Source organism: Myiozetetes cayanensis, unplaced genomic scaffold (assembly GCF_022539395.1).
Source record: "Myiozetetes cayanensis isolate MyiCay16 unplaced genomic scaffold, myiCay2020 scf13, whole genome shotgun sequence".
NCBI classification, from domain to species: Eukaryota; Metazoa; Chordata; class Aves; order Passeriformes; family Tyrannidae; genus Myiozetetes; species Myiozetetes cayanensis.
In genome coordinates this window covers 4,266,699-4,284,449 of record NW_026086937.1, presented here as the reverse complement: position 1 = coordinate 4,284,449, position 17,751 = coordinate 4,266,699, and the positions used below count along the sequence as shown (strand labels likewise).

At 42.8% G+C, this 17,751-nt stretch overlaps 1 protein-coding gene across 1 annotated transcript; it reads left to right on the top strand.

The window, feature by feature from the left end:
- The first annotated feature begins 14,240 nt into the window (after window positions 1-14,240).
- On the top strand, window positions 14,241-17,276 carry KCNE4 (potassium voltage-gated channel subfamily E regulatory subunit 4). The gene is made up of 2 exons (XM_050307790.1): window positions 14,241-14,286; window positions 14,701-17,276. Exon 2 carries the CDS (start codon window positions 14,728-14,730, stop codon window positions 15,217-15,219), a length of 492 nt encoding a protein of 163 aa, XP_050163747.1. The 5' UTR covers window positions 14,241-14,286; window positions 14,701-14,727; the 3' UTR covers window positions 15,220-17,276.
- The last annotated feature ends 475 nt before the right edge of the window (window positions 17,277-17,751 follow it).

The window sequence follows — 17,751 nt, the reverse complement described above, 5'->3', positions numbered from 1 at the left end:
AACTTCAACAGAAGGTATTGGTTTGGGGTTCTCATACCTCTTTCATTTGCCTGCAGTATTGTTTTCATAGATGTAAGAGTTCATTTCTTTTAACTGTTTTGAAGGCTGATATCAAGTTAAGCTGAAATAAGATCTGAAACGAATCTGGGGGCAAGGATAGTCAGGTTGCTGCGGTAAAGGTTGGGCAGTTGGATATTTATTGTGCTGCTGGCTTCCTGCTAGCCTTGGCATTCATCTCCCTCTGCCACCATTACCTTCCTGCTGAGGGCTAAAGACACGGATTGCGTGCTACACCAGTGCAAAGCCCAGAATATACAGCCCTGTGAACACAGTGATTACTGAATGTCTGTAGCTTTTGCTCAGACTCTGAGATCTACGGGACTGATTTCCCCACTGAGGATTTAGTGTTGCAGAAGCAGCAGCATTTCACAAGTGCTGTGATTGCATCCTGGAAGGAGAGTAGGGTGAAAGATAACAGCATTTCTGTTTCAGTCAGAACAAAGTAATGGGGTGAGATCAGGCTGGCTGGAATTTTTCAGTCTCTCTGACCCTGTCCATGTGAGGAGCAGCAGCTCTGGCTGGCCTTGGCAGCAGGGCTTCCCTCTGCTCTGGCCCTGGGATGAGGCTCCCCAAAACTTTGCTCAGGATGAACAGTTCCTGTGCCCCCGTCTGAACCTCTGCTCAAATCATCTGTGCCTTGAGCAAAATGGGAAAGCAGCTGAGAAGTGTAGGGGTTGTGCTGTGGGCTTCTAGGGAAGGAGGAGGGACCCAGCTGTGGATGTAAGCAGAGAGAGAGAGCTTGCTTAACACTCAAGGGAGAAGAACGTGGAAACAGAGGAACCTGTGGTCATGCCTGTTTTTTAAAGTTTTATTGCTCCTGCTAACTCTGAGCAAGCTGTAATTCAAAAATTACAACTCAGATCCCTGAATGATTAGATTTAAATTAATGGATTTAGGATTTTATTTTTCTGGTTTCCTGGTTATCTGAAGCATGCAAAAGCCATGGGCTAAATTTCATTTGACTGCTTGCAAGAGCAAGCGGCTTTTTTCTCTTGCCCTGTTTTCTTACAGCAACCTTGAATCCTTCTGGAGTGCTTTGAAAACCAACAGCAGAAGATTATTAGCTAATGCTAACGGGTAATCAGAAGTGTGAATGGTGTCCTGGCAACAGTGGGATAGTGTGAGATGAGCATCTCAGTGCTGCAAGGTACCTACTTAAATGGGGGGAGTTGATAACATGGGTCCTGCTAAGGGCACCTGTGAGTCACACAGACTGAGCTTTGAGCACCCCCCAGTCATGGATAAATTTCCAGTATTAAAAATCATGGTACAGAGGAGTTTGCTGCTTGTTCGGTTTCCCTTGCACTGTAATTGCCTCCTGGGAAGGAAGCCTTTACCTTTTATCCTTAGAAAGTAGTATGTAGTTAGTGTAGGTATAAGGGATCCTAATTTTGTTTTTACATATTTTTAGTGCATATTAATTGTACCCACTTTATTGTTATAATAACAGAAACCCAATATCTTTTGTCTGTGATTCGTTTTGTTAACAAGATCCTGCATTTTTGCCACTTTTTTTTTTATGGCTAGATTAAATCCTCTCCTAAGTTCAGTTTGACAGAAATGCTCCCAGAATTCTGCATTGCCTGTGTGTAATTGGCTACGTTATATTCCCTTATTAATTAAAACGATGACACCCAGAATTCAGTGTGTTACCTGCCCTGCTTGCTTTGGTGTCATGGCAATCTCCTCTCCGTGCAACGCTGGTCCCTGAGCATCGCTCGTAGCCATGGCAACACGGGGTGACAGAAATCCACGCTGGCCCACACTGGGGATGTGCAGCTCACTCCTGCTGTGGTTATTGTTTTTAAGGGTGCTACTGCAGCCTACAGCGCTGGTCTAGCACGTGGATTTTTCCACGTGATAAGGAACCTGCGTGACTGTAACTTGACCGGTTCTGAAACGAAGGGTTGAGTAAGATAAGAGAAATGAATTGAAAGTGCTAATAAATTAGGGGCAAACTCTAGGCTCGCTTAACTCATAAGAATTTTAATATCTTTAATTTAGCAAGTTGGCTGCTTTCCTGAGCTAAATTACATCAAGGCACTTGACAATTTACTTGAAGATGTCTGAGCACTGGATACCCAAATTAATGTCTGTATTTTATTTTATGTTTTCCTTTTTGAAATCCATCAGACTCTGAAACCGGTCATGAGGGGAAAGGAAAAACGACACAAACCAAAAAGCCTGAAACCACAACTCTGTGTTTCAGTGATGACCTAAGTTTCCCCACACAGATTTCCAGTGATGAAACAGGATCTATTACAACTTGACTCTGTTCACCGTATTGAAGCCTGTTGTGGTTTGCTGAATACTCAAGGGAGAGTCCATGTGAGCTGTGTTTGAGAAGGAGTTCATGGCAGAGATGTACCAGAGACCAGCCAACATTAAACTGTGAGACCTGGACATGCTACAGCAATGGCTGCAAAGGGGACAGATTTGTAGTAACACAAGCACAGAGTTTTGGGGCACAACGAAGAGGTGACCAATCCTCGTTTCTGTTGACATCAGTGGGATAGGAGGTTATGAGGCAACTTACAGAGATGAGTTAGTGGGAATCTTATCTGGAAAAGGGTTTATGTATTAAGCCCAAAAGACAGCATATGATTTACCCTATAGAAAAACAGTCAACCCAGCGACTTCAGTGGGAAATGATCTTGGTGTGGATTTGATGTGTCCAATGGAATTGAGCAGTTCCCAGGCTGTGCTTGTTGACCTCTGTCTGCATGGGGGGCTGTGAGCTTCCTACTGGAAGCTTTTGGGACCCAGTAGTGTCCATCAGCTCTGCTCTGCCTCCTGAGAGAGCAGTAGGAGTCAGCATGGGCTGTGGCAGAGGCAGGGCAGAGCCTACTGATACCAGAGGTAATTGGCTTCTGCATCCACCACTAAACCTGCTGCTTCTCTGGAAACTGAGCTCCCAGTTCCATAGCATGCTTTCCAAGCTCTTCAGCACCAGCCAAAGTCTGATCTCTGCAGAGTTTCTAGAAACTGTGATTCAAAAGGAGTGGTGTGATATCCTCAGGGATTTCTCATCTATGCTCTGTTCTGAATGATTCTGCAGCTCCTTTTTATCCTTCACATAACTGGAAGAGATTATTGTTGGTTTATTCACCCCCACATTATGCAGAAGACCAGTACAAGTTGGTTCTGCCCCCATTCTTCCAACTAGTACCCTGGCACAGCTCACCACTAAGTTTCATGGCAATTTTGTGCTGTTTACTTTTTACTTATGTTCTGCAGTAGTCTTCAGAGAGTCAGCTTGATACTTAATTTTTAAAAAGACTTTACAATAGAGTAAAATACTGATGGGAATTTATTTTGTTTTATGTTGTTAGTTCTTGGGTTTAGGAAAAAATAATGACATATTTAGACGTGTTGGTTGGTTCAGCAGCAAATCATAAAGCTTAATCATCAAGACTCCTTAATACCAAAGAACTGTTTTCTGAATTTTTTTTTGTAGTTTGGTTTTGGTGGTCTGTTGTTTTGTTTTGTTGGTTTTTTTTACTCATGCTGCTAGCTAATCCTAATGCCGAGATTATCATACCCACAACAGTTACATCTGCATCCACTTTTGATTTAAAACTGTTACTTAGAAAAGCAAATGAATTCAGATTAATTTTTTCTTGGTCTTTGCTCCAATACTAGCACCAAGATGAGGAGCTGGGCAGGGAACCCTCCAGAATAAGTGCACGTTTCAGCTTGAGAATGAGCAACTATTAAAAAAAACCAAACCAAACCAAAAAAAACCTGATTAAACCATGGCTGAAAGTTTAGGAAAAGGAGGAGAGTTAGGAGCACAGGTGCTATGGCTGGAAGCATTCCTGGAATGTGCCTTGCACCAGCCCCAGGGCTGGTGCTGTGGTGGGCAAGGTGCTGAGCTGCACCCCCGAGGAGATGTGGCAAAGAGAGGTTTTCTCTTGGGAGAAGGAAGGAACTGATTTTGGCAGCTCTTTCTTGGTGGGAGATATTGGGAAAACACTTGGAACTTTGCAGAGCTGTCCCAGCGATCGCACTTCACAAATGTGTGGGGTGTGATTGCTATTTCAGGGCTCAGAAAAACGTGAGGTATCTCACTACAGACAGATACAGTGCCACCCCACTACAAACACAGCAGTGTGGTTTGATATGATACATTATGGTTATAACTAGAAATGTCAGAGAAAAGACACAGAGGATATGGACAAGAAATATGGATGTGTGGTGCTGAGTAATGGATGTGCACTAAGTATTTTTCATTGTCTTTTAAAGTGTTACTTAGAATCTTTTTAAATCTCTCTACCTCCCCTCCCTCCCTACCGCTTTAGGCAAGCAGGTGTATTTTAGTGGGGTTTGAAGGTGATGCTTTGGCAACCTGTTTTTTTGAAGGACATCGATGGTGCAAATGAGATAACCTGGGAGAGGGATGAGTCATGGAAGAAGGTGTCCAGAGGTGTAACTCCGAAGGAGGTAAGCCTTGAAATGTATAAAAGGACCATGTGAGTCACAGTATTCAAAGCAACAGCTTCCAGTTTTCGTTTTCAGCTCACGGTTGAAGTGTTTGAATGGTAAGACTAGTCTGTGTCCTCTTGCCTTTGCACTGCACAGAGCATGAGGCTGAGCCTGTGGGGCAGAGGGAGATAATCATATCCTGTGAGGTGGCTAGAGGAGGCAAAGCTCTCCTGGGTTTTGACTGAGCTGGGCTGAAAGGCTTGGAGGGATGCAGGTCAACACCATGAAGAGGAAGGGCTGGAGTGGAGGGGACATGGATGGGTCATGTAGGAGAGAAGCTGTGTGGTAGGGAAAGGGAGGAGGCAGTTGGAAAACACACTGAGTTGATGGTTTGTGTGCATCCCCTACCATGATGGGAGCAGGAGGGGTGTGCTGGGGTTGGGTGAGCAAGTGACAATTAAGAAAACCAATACAAACGTTCCACACCCTGTATTGATCTGAGAATGGGTAGCAGTGTGTTAAACAGTCATCATTCTTCAGGATCCCCGCCGAAGAAAGCAGCCAGTGGATTCTTTGCCTGCAGTGCAACAGCAAGGGGAGCACAGACCCTGCTGTGCTGAGCCCTTCTGTCTGCCAGAGCACTGTTTCTCCTCCCTAAGTGGATGATTTATGTGAGCAACCACCACACAACATGAACTGTATTTGCAAATAATGCCGTGGTTATGTTGCTTTCAGAAACTCCTTTAATGCTACGGTTTAAGAATCGATTCGTACTCAGTGATGATTGAGCACTCAAATGCCACGAAAGAGTCAGGAAATATTTTGAATGTGGCTGCACAAAATTCTTTAGTTATATGACTTAAAGGACTATTAATTTATTCTATGTGTTTAGATGTATTTCTTGTATTTCCCATCTGCAACAGCAATATTTTTTTTTCCAAACACACTGCATTTCCAGAGCCTGTAAGGAAAACACAGAGTCTCCTTTATCTGCACAGAACTCCCCACTTCCCGTCACTTCCTAGATTCGAGTGAAATACCAGCCTCATATGAAGAGAAAAAAAGACCACACAAGACCACATGTTGTTTACTTTGGGCTGATTATTCACATGTTATGAGCAGCCAAGATAGGAGTGTTTTCCTTTAAGTTCTAAAAGCATTATTGCGTCAAAACAATGGTTGTCTTTGCTTTAAAAAAATTTGTTCAAGAAGGGATGATGTCTCCCCACTGAGATATAAATGCCTGCATTTGAAAAACATATCCTCTCTGGTTTCTTTTATCATTTGCAAGTAAGCCACTCGCTGCCTAGAGCAGGCATTTCTGTGTTGCGCAGTTTCTTTTTTTTTGGTATCATTTTAAAAAAAAATAATTCAGGAAGTTAACTTTGATTCCTTTGATCAGCCTTATTGCACTGTTGATGCTGCTCTCTCCCCTCTTTCTGTTCACCACATGGTACAGGGACAGTTTTCCACGGGGTGGAGTGAAACATGGCAGTCGTTTCCAGAGGGCTGCACACTTTGTCTGTTCAGTTTGATGCCACGTGCACCCACAGGGTGCACCTAATCTGCAGTGCAGCTCACTGCACTGATGAGGGAAATGCCAGAAGGGCTTCTCCAAGTCTCTTAGAACTCTTTTTAAATGTCCTTCATGCAGGAGGTATGGGAGGGTTCAGGGGGCTGTTATATCAACCAAGGTCCTGGTAATGGAGGATTAGATTATTCAAGCTCTATCAGCTGTCCACTCAAGGCTGGATTATGAGTGTTTGTGTTAAATGAAAGAAATGAAGTTTTTCTAACAGCTGAGAAGAAAGAAACCCTGTCCTGTTAAAGCTGACGTGACCCTGCATTGCTTACAACCCATTCTCTCCGTTATGCATTTAAGGAGTTCCTCCTCTGCACGCTCACAGCTGTGGCACTGAGGACTAGCACCAAAACGCAGAAATACGGGAAAAGATTTCAGCTCATTTTCAGGAATAATCTTAAGTTCTTACATCTTGGCACTGAGAGGGAAATCCAGACCAAAGGCAAATCGCAGACAGGTTCGTATTTTGAGACTGGGAGTTCAGCCTCAGATTTCAGAAATCGCCGCTTCCTGCTTTCCGTCCTTTGCCTTGCAGAATCCCTCCCTCTGGAGAGGATGCATGTGCTGTTGCTGCCTCTTTTGTGTACTTTCTGTCTTCTTTGCTGTGCACCTGGGGTTCATCCAATTGGTGCTGTTTTGTGCCTTATGTTATGATTCCAAAGCAGACTTTTGGAGTAAGAATACAAATAGATGTTCTGAGTATTTTATGCTCTGAAAGTGAATACAGTCAACAGATGTCAAGATGTAATGGATCAAACTGAAGTGCTGTCTTAGTTGCTTCAGCTTGAAAGGGGTGTGCTGTAGAAAGTGCTGTAGAAAGCTGCAGTGATGAAATCTAGACTGTATTTGCAATCCTGTGAAGATTCAGGTCAACAGGGTTGAGAGCCAAAATTAATGGAGTGTGATGTTTGCTGTAACAGCTACAGTAAATGTGAGGGTTTCTCAACCAAAACTCAAAGGGAGTGTTACAAAAGCACATGATGCCGAGTGCCTGGTGTACAAAAGCCTGAGGGCCTTGAACATCAGAGGGAAAAAGCGCTCAACATCTGTTATCCATGTGAAAGTGAAAATCCAGCATGTGCTGAAGGTCACAGTGACCTAGGATGCTGTCCTGACATGGCTGTGAAGCAGGATGGGCTACTTCTTACTTTGCAAACAAATTTTGTAAATAATAATGAAGAGAAATGTGGGTTGTTGTTCCTCTAAGGCCTTGCAAATGCTTTTGCTTCAGCTGGGCTGGATGTGTGCCACTGTGATAACACCCTCTGTCCCTTTCATCTCTGCTCTACACCTATTTCTGGGAGAGGAGAGCGAACCTCCCTCGGCACGTGATGGGAGGGTGGGAGATCAGTGTGACACTTGGGTTGTAGCCTTTATTGTATGCTGTTATGAGTTGTTTTTGTAGTAAATGCCAGAATGATCTCCCTCCCTTTTTTCAATCTATTTTAAACGCTGTGTCCTCAAGAGCAGTGTTAGAACTTCATATGAAGTACTTCTTATATCCTGGCAGGTACTTCAATCTCAAGGCAGAAAACCAGACACAGACTGTGCAAGGAGGCAGACTGGTACCTCGCTCTGTATTAGTGGTTGTATTCCTAACACTCCCTAAAATCCTGCTGGATTCAATGGGAGCACTGAGCATGTGTCTGAGGCAGAACTTGCATTACTAAAATGTTGGTGTCTTCACCATTTCTTGATGTATGAAAATTAAAACCACGACACTGTGGTTTAGTAGGTCTAGGCAACAGCTGTCTCCTTGATTTCAGAGTCTGTGGTTTCCCCAGTGCTTAAATTTTTGTCTGTTCATTTTTCTTCTCAAATTCTTCCAAGTGTGGTCAACTTTGAGAATTGTTACACCTCTGAGTCCAGGCAAGTGAAGTCACAGGGTGTGTGAACCTTACCCTGATCATTTCCTGGGAAAGCATCCTGCTCCTCTGTTCTCCTTGGCTTCCAAATATATTTTCAAAAAAGCTCCGAGCAAAATGACTGAACCATGCTGGGCTTGTAGGCAGTCAGCAGAACTGAGGAGCAGGAAGAGATTAACTGGAGAGAGAAACGAACTTGCTTAAGTGGCAACAGGTAGTGTGCAGCTGCTCTGCAGTGAAGAAGTCAGCAGAGTCCCAACTGACATGAATCCACCCTAACAAAATATTTCTTGGCATGAGGAATGAATGCATGCTTTCCTATTTGATCTCTGGTTATGTTTAACTGGATAGCTGGATGTTCATCAGTGTCTCTATAAGCTTTCTGCCTAATGTTGGGCAAGCAACTCTTAACTTTCCCAATGATCTTATGATCTGTAGTCAGGTGAGGGTTCAATTCCATTACTTAGATGCTTTGTCTTCTTTGCCTTTACTAATGTAAATCAAAGTGCTAATTCTGAGAGTCAGAAGCAGTTCAGAGAGGATGAATAGATCTACACAAGGCACCTTTCCATAGCTGGGAGAACAAGCATGTCTCTTTGCTGAACAAACAGAATTGTGTGTTTGGATTTGTCAGTGAATTTCTTCTAAACACTGCTATTAAAATTTAGAGGTTCTTGATTTGTTTTTGAGGGCATCTAAAATTGAGTATATTGCTTACTGTTTTAAATCCAAACAGAAGCAAATAATGTGGAACACAGTTTATTGCATATAGTGCAGCTGAATCTATCATTTGACTCTGAGAGCAAAGCAAGCTTAGAGTCTATTTTGTTTTTAAAGGTACTGCATCCATCAGATAATTATATTTGGAAAAGAAAAAGAAAAGAAAACAAATTTCCAAATCAAACATCCTTATATCCTCTATGTCACATCCAAGGAAAAAGGTAAGGTAATATGAGGTGCAAGTTCCATTTTATTGCATAGAAATATACATTGGTAAAATAACTTTGTAACCTATCTTAGCTACAGGAAGGAGAATTGAGGCTGTGACGACTTTTGACTCAGATTCTCATTACAGCCCCTCAGAAGTCTATATTTTTTTAATGTAATTTCTTGTTATTTCGGTCATGAGTTACCTGTTTCCACTCTATTTGTTTCCAGTCATTCTGAGCTTTCTAAAATTCAGTTTAGAGGTTGAAAAGAAATTCCTGTCCAAAACTCCAAGACTCCCACGACACAAGCCTTACAGTAAATCCTAAATTTATTGTAAACTGTTATTACAGATATCATTGAGGTTTTCTGTTGCTTGTCATCTCCGGGATCAGAAACCAACTTGCCTTACAGATCTTTTTTATGTGGTTGGAGGGCAATTGCACACTCTAGATACGGCTTCTGGGAAATCTCTTGCCACTGCTAGAGCTGAGAATCTGAGTGCAGATGGTCACCTCAGCTGTGAGATGTTTCTGAACCCTGTGTTTGCTAATATTGATTAAAATAATTATTTGCTGCTCTGGGTGCAGGGAATGCCTGAGAAACTTCAAGTTTCAAGAAGGGGGATCTGCTGTGAAGGTTAAGTAAAATTTGAATTAAAGTTAACTCAACTCTGCAGCTGGAGAGAAGGCTGATGCATTCATCTTCTAGATTTTATTTGCATGTTTTCCCCAGTGAAGACTGTAAGGTAGCAAGGCACAGCAGTAGCTTTTTACTAAGTTTTTTACAGTTAATAACAGGTCAGACCATTACTTCCACTTGCTATCCAGAAGGTAACACAGTTTATTATGGATGGCACTAAGGAAATTACCACCTTCCTCTAGAAATTGCTTGTGTCAAGTTTATAAAAAATGTCATCTATTTCTGCACTGTGAAAAATAAGGAGGAGTGGTGGAAAATGACACTGAACCTAGAGCTGCCTGAGAATGGCTCAGACACCAGCCCAGCCATCGTGCTCGCAGGCACAGTGGTTGTTACCTCTTCAGGTAGAGATCTGCCAGTGTGTTACTCTGCTGTACCCTCCCAGCACAAGTAATTTGTAGGTATTATCAGAATAATTTCACAAGTGGGCGAACTGCTGAGGCACAGAAGGGCTACGAGCACACAGTAAAGCTCATAAATTCCATGCTGTAAGTAGGTTTGCTAGCGAGGAGGCACGTGGCTTGTGTCAGGCTGCTACTCATTCCTACTCCAGGAATGAATGTGTGACTTGCTTGCTGCTTTTAAACTAGCTTTTATTCCAGTACATTCACAAGCTTCACTGAAAGCTGTTTTTGAGTTGCACAGAACTTGCAAGGAGCGGGTGTTGAAGTTTGTTTTAGGGGAGACACTGCCACTAACTTTAAGGGGCCTGGTGTCAGGTCCTGGGTGAGGTGTGTGTTTTGCAGCAGGACTGAAAGTCAGTATATACATCTCAGCATGGCGGGTCTTCAGCTGCAAGACCAGATCAAGGGCACAAATATCCATTTTATTGCCTTCCTTTAATGGTGTCAAACCCAGGTCTTGATCTCTAATATTACTTTAATTGAAATAATATATGGGAGTGAAAAAATATCATATTTGCTGTCCTTTGCCAACTTGTGTCTCAAAGGTCTAAATCATAACTAAGTCCATATTGATATGGCAAAACTCTCCCTCCTTTTTCTCCCTAGAGGTAAATTCCCAAATACTGCTTCCTTTAAAGGTCCACATGCAGGAAATAAAAACCCAACTCCTCTATTCTTCCTGTTTCTCTTTTAATTTTATTTTTTTTTCAGATTTTCAAATGGTGCCTCCAAGAGTGCACATATTTGGGTACTCTTTAGAGTGATACTGTTAGCAGACACTTATCAAACAGGCTCAGCTTCCCATAGGAGCTGGCCCTTTAACAGTTGTCTTGTGTCTTTTGTCTTATTAACTCACTAACTGGGAAAAGAAAGATAAATGCAGCATCAGACCATGGATTATACCCATAATGAAGGGTTAGGCATATATTTTCCATGGCAGCCTGCACAGTCATCTGGGTCTCTAAGGAGGTTTCATGTTGTCTTCATAATGGATTCTGTCTTTGTTCAGTTTTCTGACTGTCCTCAAATTTTTATTTGGAGAAAGGGCTCACATTATAAGATCCCTTAAGCCATGTTGTGAAGAATTCCTGCCCCATGGGAGGCCTCAAGCCTCAACGTTTGCGTCTTTCGGTGACGGAGGTTGCTGCCACAAAAGGCTCTCTAGGAGACAGGGACCTTGAGAAAAAAAAAAAGTCTGGCATCAACAACTATTTTGTGACCTTTTCATCATTGGAGTGCCTGTTGCTCTGATTTATTGGTCAGAATATTTTCCAAAGGGGGAACGTGGAAGGTGGTAACAACAGCATGAGGATTATTCTTGAATGTTGTAGCCTTGATTGGGACTGGTGCAAAGAAGGTGAAGAGGAGTACATGAGAGGCAATTGCTGAAAGCATAAGGGTGCCATTTCAGGTGAAATTTCGAAGTGAAGTTTCAGGGAAAATTCACTGAAGTTTGGGGGAAAAAAATTAATCCGAAAGGAAGGCAGAAGCATGAAAAAAGAAACAGCCAGTAAGCTTAACTCTAAAAAAAAATAATTTATTTCAAATTAAGCAAGCTTTTTGCTGCGGTCAATGGCTTTACAATATAATTTGCAGCAAATATAATTTTGAAACACAAAACTAAAAGCTCCAATTTTCAATGTCTTATTTTTAGACAAAAGTATAATTTCTACAGGGTACAGCTTGAGAAAGCTGACTTACAGCATCAGTAAGCAAGTGGCATATGTTTTTCAGGTGGTTATTCCTCAGTGTCTTCCCATCCCTCCTCTTCATGTCTGTAGAAGGCTCAGGGATTCCTTCCAGGCCTTTTTAAAATTAAACTGTTTTTCATAATCATGGGCTAACAGATGGAGAAGAGATGTTGTCCCCAGCTAGCCAAAGTAAACATAGTTGCAAAGAGTTTTCAGCAATAGCTATGCAAAATCGTGTGATTCAGTCATCTTTCAGTTAAACTGTGGGAGAATTGTATAAAACTATGGATGTACCTGAGAAGTGTTCCTGTGCTCCTGTCAGGTGCTTCAGTTTGTCTTGGTAATTTTGGACAGAGCTTCACCCACGGGGAGAATGTGAGGTTTTGGAGCAAATGAGACACTCTGTTTGCAGCTGCAGGCACCAGCAGAAGAGCTGGTCTGTCCCTGCTCTGCTGGCTCACTGGTGGGAGCTGTGGGGTGTCGGTGCCTCTGAATCTGCCTTTGTGCCGAGGTGAGTGATGGCCTGGGTGTGATCCCGACGAAAGGAGGCAGCAGGACAGGCTTTAGGTGGTCTTGTTCCCAGGACTGAGCAACTTCTGAGCTGGTTTCATGGGCACAGTGAAAGGATTTGAGACAATTTGCATTGACCCAACAATGCTGGGCGCTTCCTCACTGTTCTGTGGAAGTCCTGCATAAATGGGTGCTGGTAAAACCTGACACGTCGTCTTTGATTTTTCAAGCACCAAATTTCCAGAGCTGAGTGGGGGAGCAAATATCACATGGAGCTGAGAAATGAAAATTCCCCCAAATTAACTAGAAAATCCAGACACTTGCTCTGGGTTATGCTTTAGCCTACCAGTTGATATGCTCTTGTTGCCTGCTCAGTAATTTGTCAGGAACAGGGAAGAGGAATTCAGACTTGGCAGGCTGGTGCTGCAGACAGATTTTGTCAGATGAAATCCCAGTAGACTTTAGTCCAACATCAACAGCTCCTGAGCTATCACATGGGAATGCACAGGGAGATAAAACCAACATCCTAAAGGGTGGATCCTCTATTTTAAGGTGCAGAGAAGGGAATCTGGCTAATGTAACTTTTTCCTTTCTTTGTGTAGTCGTTCAGAGAAATGACGGAAAATGCTGGTTCCAAACACAGATACAATTCTGTCTTTTCTTGAATTCTTCACTGTATCTAAAGTTGCTTAACTTTTCTCTCTTGCCTTTTCCTACATGTGAAGAGAAGTTAATCCTATCTGCCTATACCTCAGAGGGATTGTGAGGGCAGAGTTTGGAAAAGAATTTGCTGTCTATGCAAACAATCCACAAGTGACTGTAGGGGAAAAAAACCACCCAGACCTACCGTTGGGAAACTCCAGCACCAGTCCACTGCTTTCTGGAAGTGGAGTGTTCTGTTACATAAACATCCTTGAAGCTTTGCAGAAGGGGTGACATTCACATGTGGGGCCTGACTAATTGGGCTTTGTGTGTGAAGAACGGGGATGGAGAGGATAAGGAAATGAAATCCCTAAGGTGCAAGCGGGGCCTCCTTCTTCCCATGGCCTGTACTGTTGCTTACGTGTTGAAAAGGGGTCCCAGAGCCTCCTGTACCACTGAGCTGGGAACTCTGTGGGCCCTGCGACCCAGACTGCATCCTAACTCTGCCCTCCCCAGCCATCTGGGAGGTGTCCTGCTCAGCCCAGCAGCCCATTACAGCAGCCTCCAGCAGTCACTCAGAAAGCATCCCTCTGCCTGGTTCTTCATGTCCCTCATACCAAAATCTGCGTTGACTCACTTGGCCCTGGCCTATTTAGGCACAAACAGCACGCAGACAGCACGTAACAAACAGTGGGAGAAGGGGGCCATGAACCTCAGGAGCTCCAAGTCCCTTCCTGGAGGAGTCTGCACCATTCCACTGATTATGTGGGGAGCCCAGATCCCACCCATAATTGCTGATTTGATGGCCAAAGTTAGGTGGCACCAACACCCTTCCACCCAAAACTCACTCGAGACCCAGGGCCCAGTTCCCCTCAGTCCCACGCCTTGTGGCAAAGTGGAGCTGCAACACAAGGTTAAAGTCACCACTTCATTTTGCACACACTTTGTAAAGCCTTGTCACTAATCCTGACCAAAGAAAATAACCTGTTTCCCATCTCTTCAGTGAAGACTACGTGTAGCAGGCGTGTAAATACCTTGGTAGTGTCTACTACAAAATTCACACATGTATTTTACTATATGTTATGACAAACACAGAGTAATGGTCTGCAGGTTTTCCATTCTGTGTAGCAGTTCTCTGGGTAACAGGTCAGATTTAGCAATTGGGATGTGAAAGGAAAAGATTCACAGGCTGAAAGAGCCAGTGCTAAACTGGTTAGGAAAGAGTAAAATCTGAATTCCCAACTCTTTTTCTTTTCACAGCTGTTAAGAGTTCAGTGGGTTGAACTGCAATCCTTCAAGTTCATCTGTTGACTCCAACACAAAACTATTATAAACTGTGCCTCTAAAACACGTGATGAAACATTTCTTGAGAGCTATTTATTCCAACTGCAGCAGAGGAAAGTTTTCAGAACACCCGGCATTTGGTAGAGGAAAGGTCTCTTGAGCTTTGCAAGAGGAGGAATTATTTGCATACCGACGTAAGTTGCTTTTGATTATTTTTTTCTGTGCATCATTGAACAAAATAATACTTCTAACTTTCTCCCACCATGTAGCACAAAACTATATTTAAGTGCCTAGCAGAGTATTTCTATGTAGTTTTCTTTCTTTAATTATGTGGATTGGGTGTTTTATAATTCATCTTAGAACTCAAGATAATTTAATATTATGTGTTTTCTTTCCTTTAATGTTTTCTGTATCTTAATAAGAGTTCATTCACTTACAATAGTAATGCAGAGCTATGATAGTTTGTGAGCTTCAGTCAGGTATGGGGTTTGCAAGCTTACAAATTACAAGTAGCAGGGAAGAGTTGGGGGCAATCATTTTTTTAGTTGTTTCTTTTACATCTCTGCTCTGAAGTTTGATCTTACATATCCATGCACATTCTCCTCCAGGCTTTTAGCTGTGGTAAAACACTTTCCATGCTGAAGATGGACCATGCAAATGTGACCCAAGCCATGCTTGATGCTGAATCCCGCAGCACAGAGAAGAACAACGGCAACGAGTACTTTTACATTCTGATTGTCATGTCTTTCTATGGGATCTTCCTGATAGGGATAATGCTTGGCTACATGAAATCCAAAAGAAAAGACAAGTCATCCAACTTGCTTCTGCTCTACAAAGACGAGGAGAGAGAATGGGGGGAAGCTGTAAAGCCTCTACCAACCGTGGCAGGGCTAAAATCTGTCCAGATCCCCATGATGCTGAACATGCTGCAGGAGAGCATGGTGCCATCCCTGTCCTGTGCCATCTGCTCCATGGAAGGCAGCAGCGTGAGCTCCGAATCCTCCTCCCCAGACGTGCACTTCACCATCCAGGAGGAAGTGCTGGATACTGAACTCGGGGAAGCGTCAGAAACGCTCCTCAACGAGAGCAGCGAGGGGTCTGTGGAAAACATCCATAAGAACTCCTAGCACTTGCAGGGTTCCCTTGATCAGCTGCCAAAGCGTGAGTGGAACTCCCACTAAGAACTTGTGGCTCTACTTTTCTGCTCTCCAATGAACTCTGAACAGGTATCTATCTGTGCCCCTGGGCCCGAGGCACACCCGAGAGCTGGCAGGACAAAGAAGCAGTGGTACCCAACCCCAAAGTGCAACTTGCACGTAATAGGGTTGCTTAATTTTATTTTTTTCCATTATTATTTCTTACTATGAGAGCTAAAAGCAAGGAGAATGTATATGTTTTTTCTAACGAGGTAATTGTTACTGGCACGTCTCTGCATATTTCAGATTTCTGTAAATATCTGGGAAATGTTTAGGGAAGTTACCTTAATGCGAGTGCCTGGTTCTTAAAGGCTGTGGATAATGCTCATTCACACAAAACTGTGATAGACTAGAAGTACTTTTACTGTGTTTTTCTTATGACAAACCACAGCCAACAGCAGATTTGCTCAATGAGACCTCAAAGCTGAAGACTTGTTGATGTGTACTTGAAGGGAGATTGCATCATGGCTGGAGACTGACTTTAGGCACAGAAAGAGTGAAAGGCAAAGGAGAAAAAAAAAAAAAAAGGCACTAAATTTCTAGGCAGTTTGTAAAGCCCAGTTTCAGATCCATGCCATTTATATCTGTCTTTGCTTAAGTTATACCTGTACTGACTGGGTCAGGTTCACCACCTTCTGCTGCAATTCAGCCTGTGACTGAGTTACTAGTAGGAAAAGTGGTTTTGTTTTTTGCTTTTGTATTTTTTTAAAGATATGTAAATTTGGTCACTAGAGGCAAAGATCTGTAAGTTAAAGAAGATGATGAAAGATCTTTGTTACAGGCTGTAAGATGCAGAAAGGCTTGAACAAATGCTGCTCTGTTACGCCCCCTTGAAAAATAGGTGGAATTCCAAATAGAATTTAACCTATCAAGGGTGTATTCCTGGCCCCATTGAAGTCATCAGCTGAGTCAGGGACAGGCACAAGATTTTGTGCCTCTCTGTTGGAGTTAAATTCTCCATTTGAGGTCAGTAAAACTGTACTCATTTACATCATTAAACTATCTAGACTTTCTGCTCTATTTAAGCCAGTGTAGGTAAACATTGTATTACATATTTTTTTTTAATCAGCTCGCATGTGACACATGCATTTCTATAAAGCTATTAGTAACTAGTTTTTAATACCACCACAAACTTACCCCCCTCTCCCAGTTTAATGGTACTGTGACATTTTTTCAAATGCTCATGAAATTTGTTATTAAATTATTGCACTTTTAAAAGAAGTAAAAATTAATAAAAACAAAAAAATTAATATTTCAATCATACCTTATATTTTATAATAACTTATTACAGTGTTTTGATTAGCTTTAAAGCATGAGGGCTGAAGAGCCTGAATCTAAAGCATTGCACAGCAAAATATTTGCAAAACCTCTCCACGTATTTCCTGCACTAAAATAGCTCTGTGATTTATCCACTGGCATTAGAGCTGGAGAGGCAGCTTGGAAAATGGCAGAAATGAACTGAAGCTGGAATCTACTGTGCTCCTGCTGCTGGGGAGGGCCAAGCTTGGGTTGGGCTCAGAGGGTTAATGTGATGTAGGATGCCGAGGGATCAGGGATCGCTGTCTCTCTCCACCCACAGCAGAACAAAGGCTCCATTGTGCTCACAAAGGGCCTGATTCGGAGCAGGCTGAAGGCGGTGGGAGTTTTTCCATCTACTTCAGTGAACTTTGGATCAGACCATATAAAGCTTTTTGGTAGATTTACTCTAAAAGGGGCTGTTTTAAGTTTGAAAGAAGCCAAATTAAGTTTGGCACTTTGCCTGGAATCACTTGAATCCTGAAACTTTCCAAATGAGACTGACATGCGCGAGTTGTCACATTTTCCATTGCTTTCTCCTTCGTCCTTTACTTTTGGTATAAATGTATTTGTATCTGTAAAAAAACCTGATGTATATAATTCCTAACATTGAGTTGTATATAATTGTCTCATGTATTTAAAGTTTATTATTATGTTTCTACTGGCACTAATTTTATTTAAATAAAGAAACACATTTCCTGGAAAAGTCTCCGTGTTTGTTCACTACGTCAAGTAGTTTTCCAGTAACGAGACTGGGCACAATTTCTACAGGATCCTTCTCTTAGCCTCTTTTTGAAACGATTCCTTGTGTTTTTATAGTACTGCAGCATTGCCCACAGGGCTGAGCCAGGTGCTCCAGATCCATCCTCAGTACCTGCTGGCTCATGGGGGCACTGGGCAGCACGCTCAGGTCCCCCGTGTGTGCAGGCAGAGCCGCAGGGACATCCTCCTGCAAGGAGCTGGGGGTGCTGGTGAGCCACTGGGGAGGCTGGCAAAACTGACCAGCTGCTGTGGAAACCTGCGTTGCTTATTCAGCCTCTGGAAAAGCGTATTTTGAGTTTTGGGTTTAGATTTGCACTGTAGCAAATCGTGTGGGCTGGGGTTGAGGTTATGGGTAAGTATCTGGCACAGATCTCTCTAGTCCCACTGGATTTCCCCTCCTTGGCC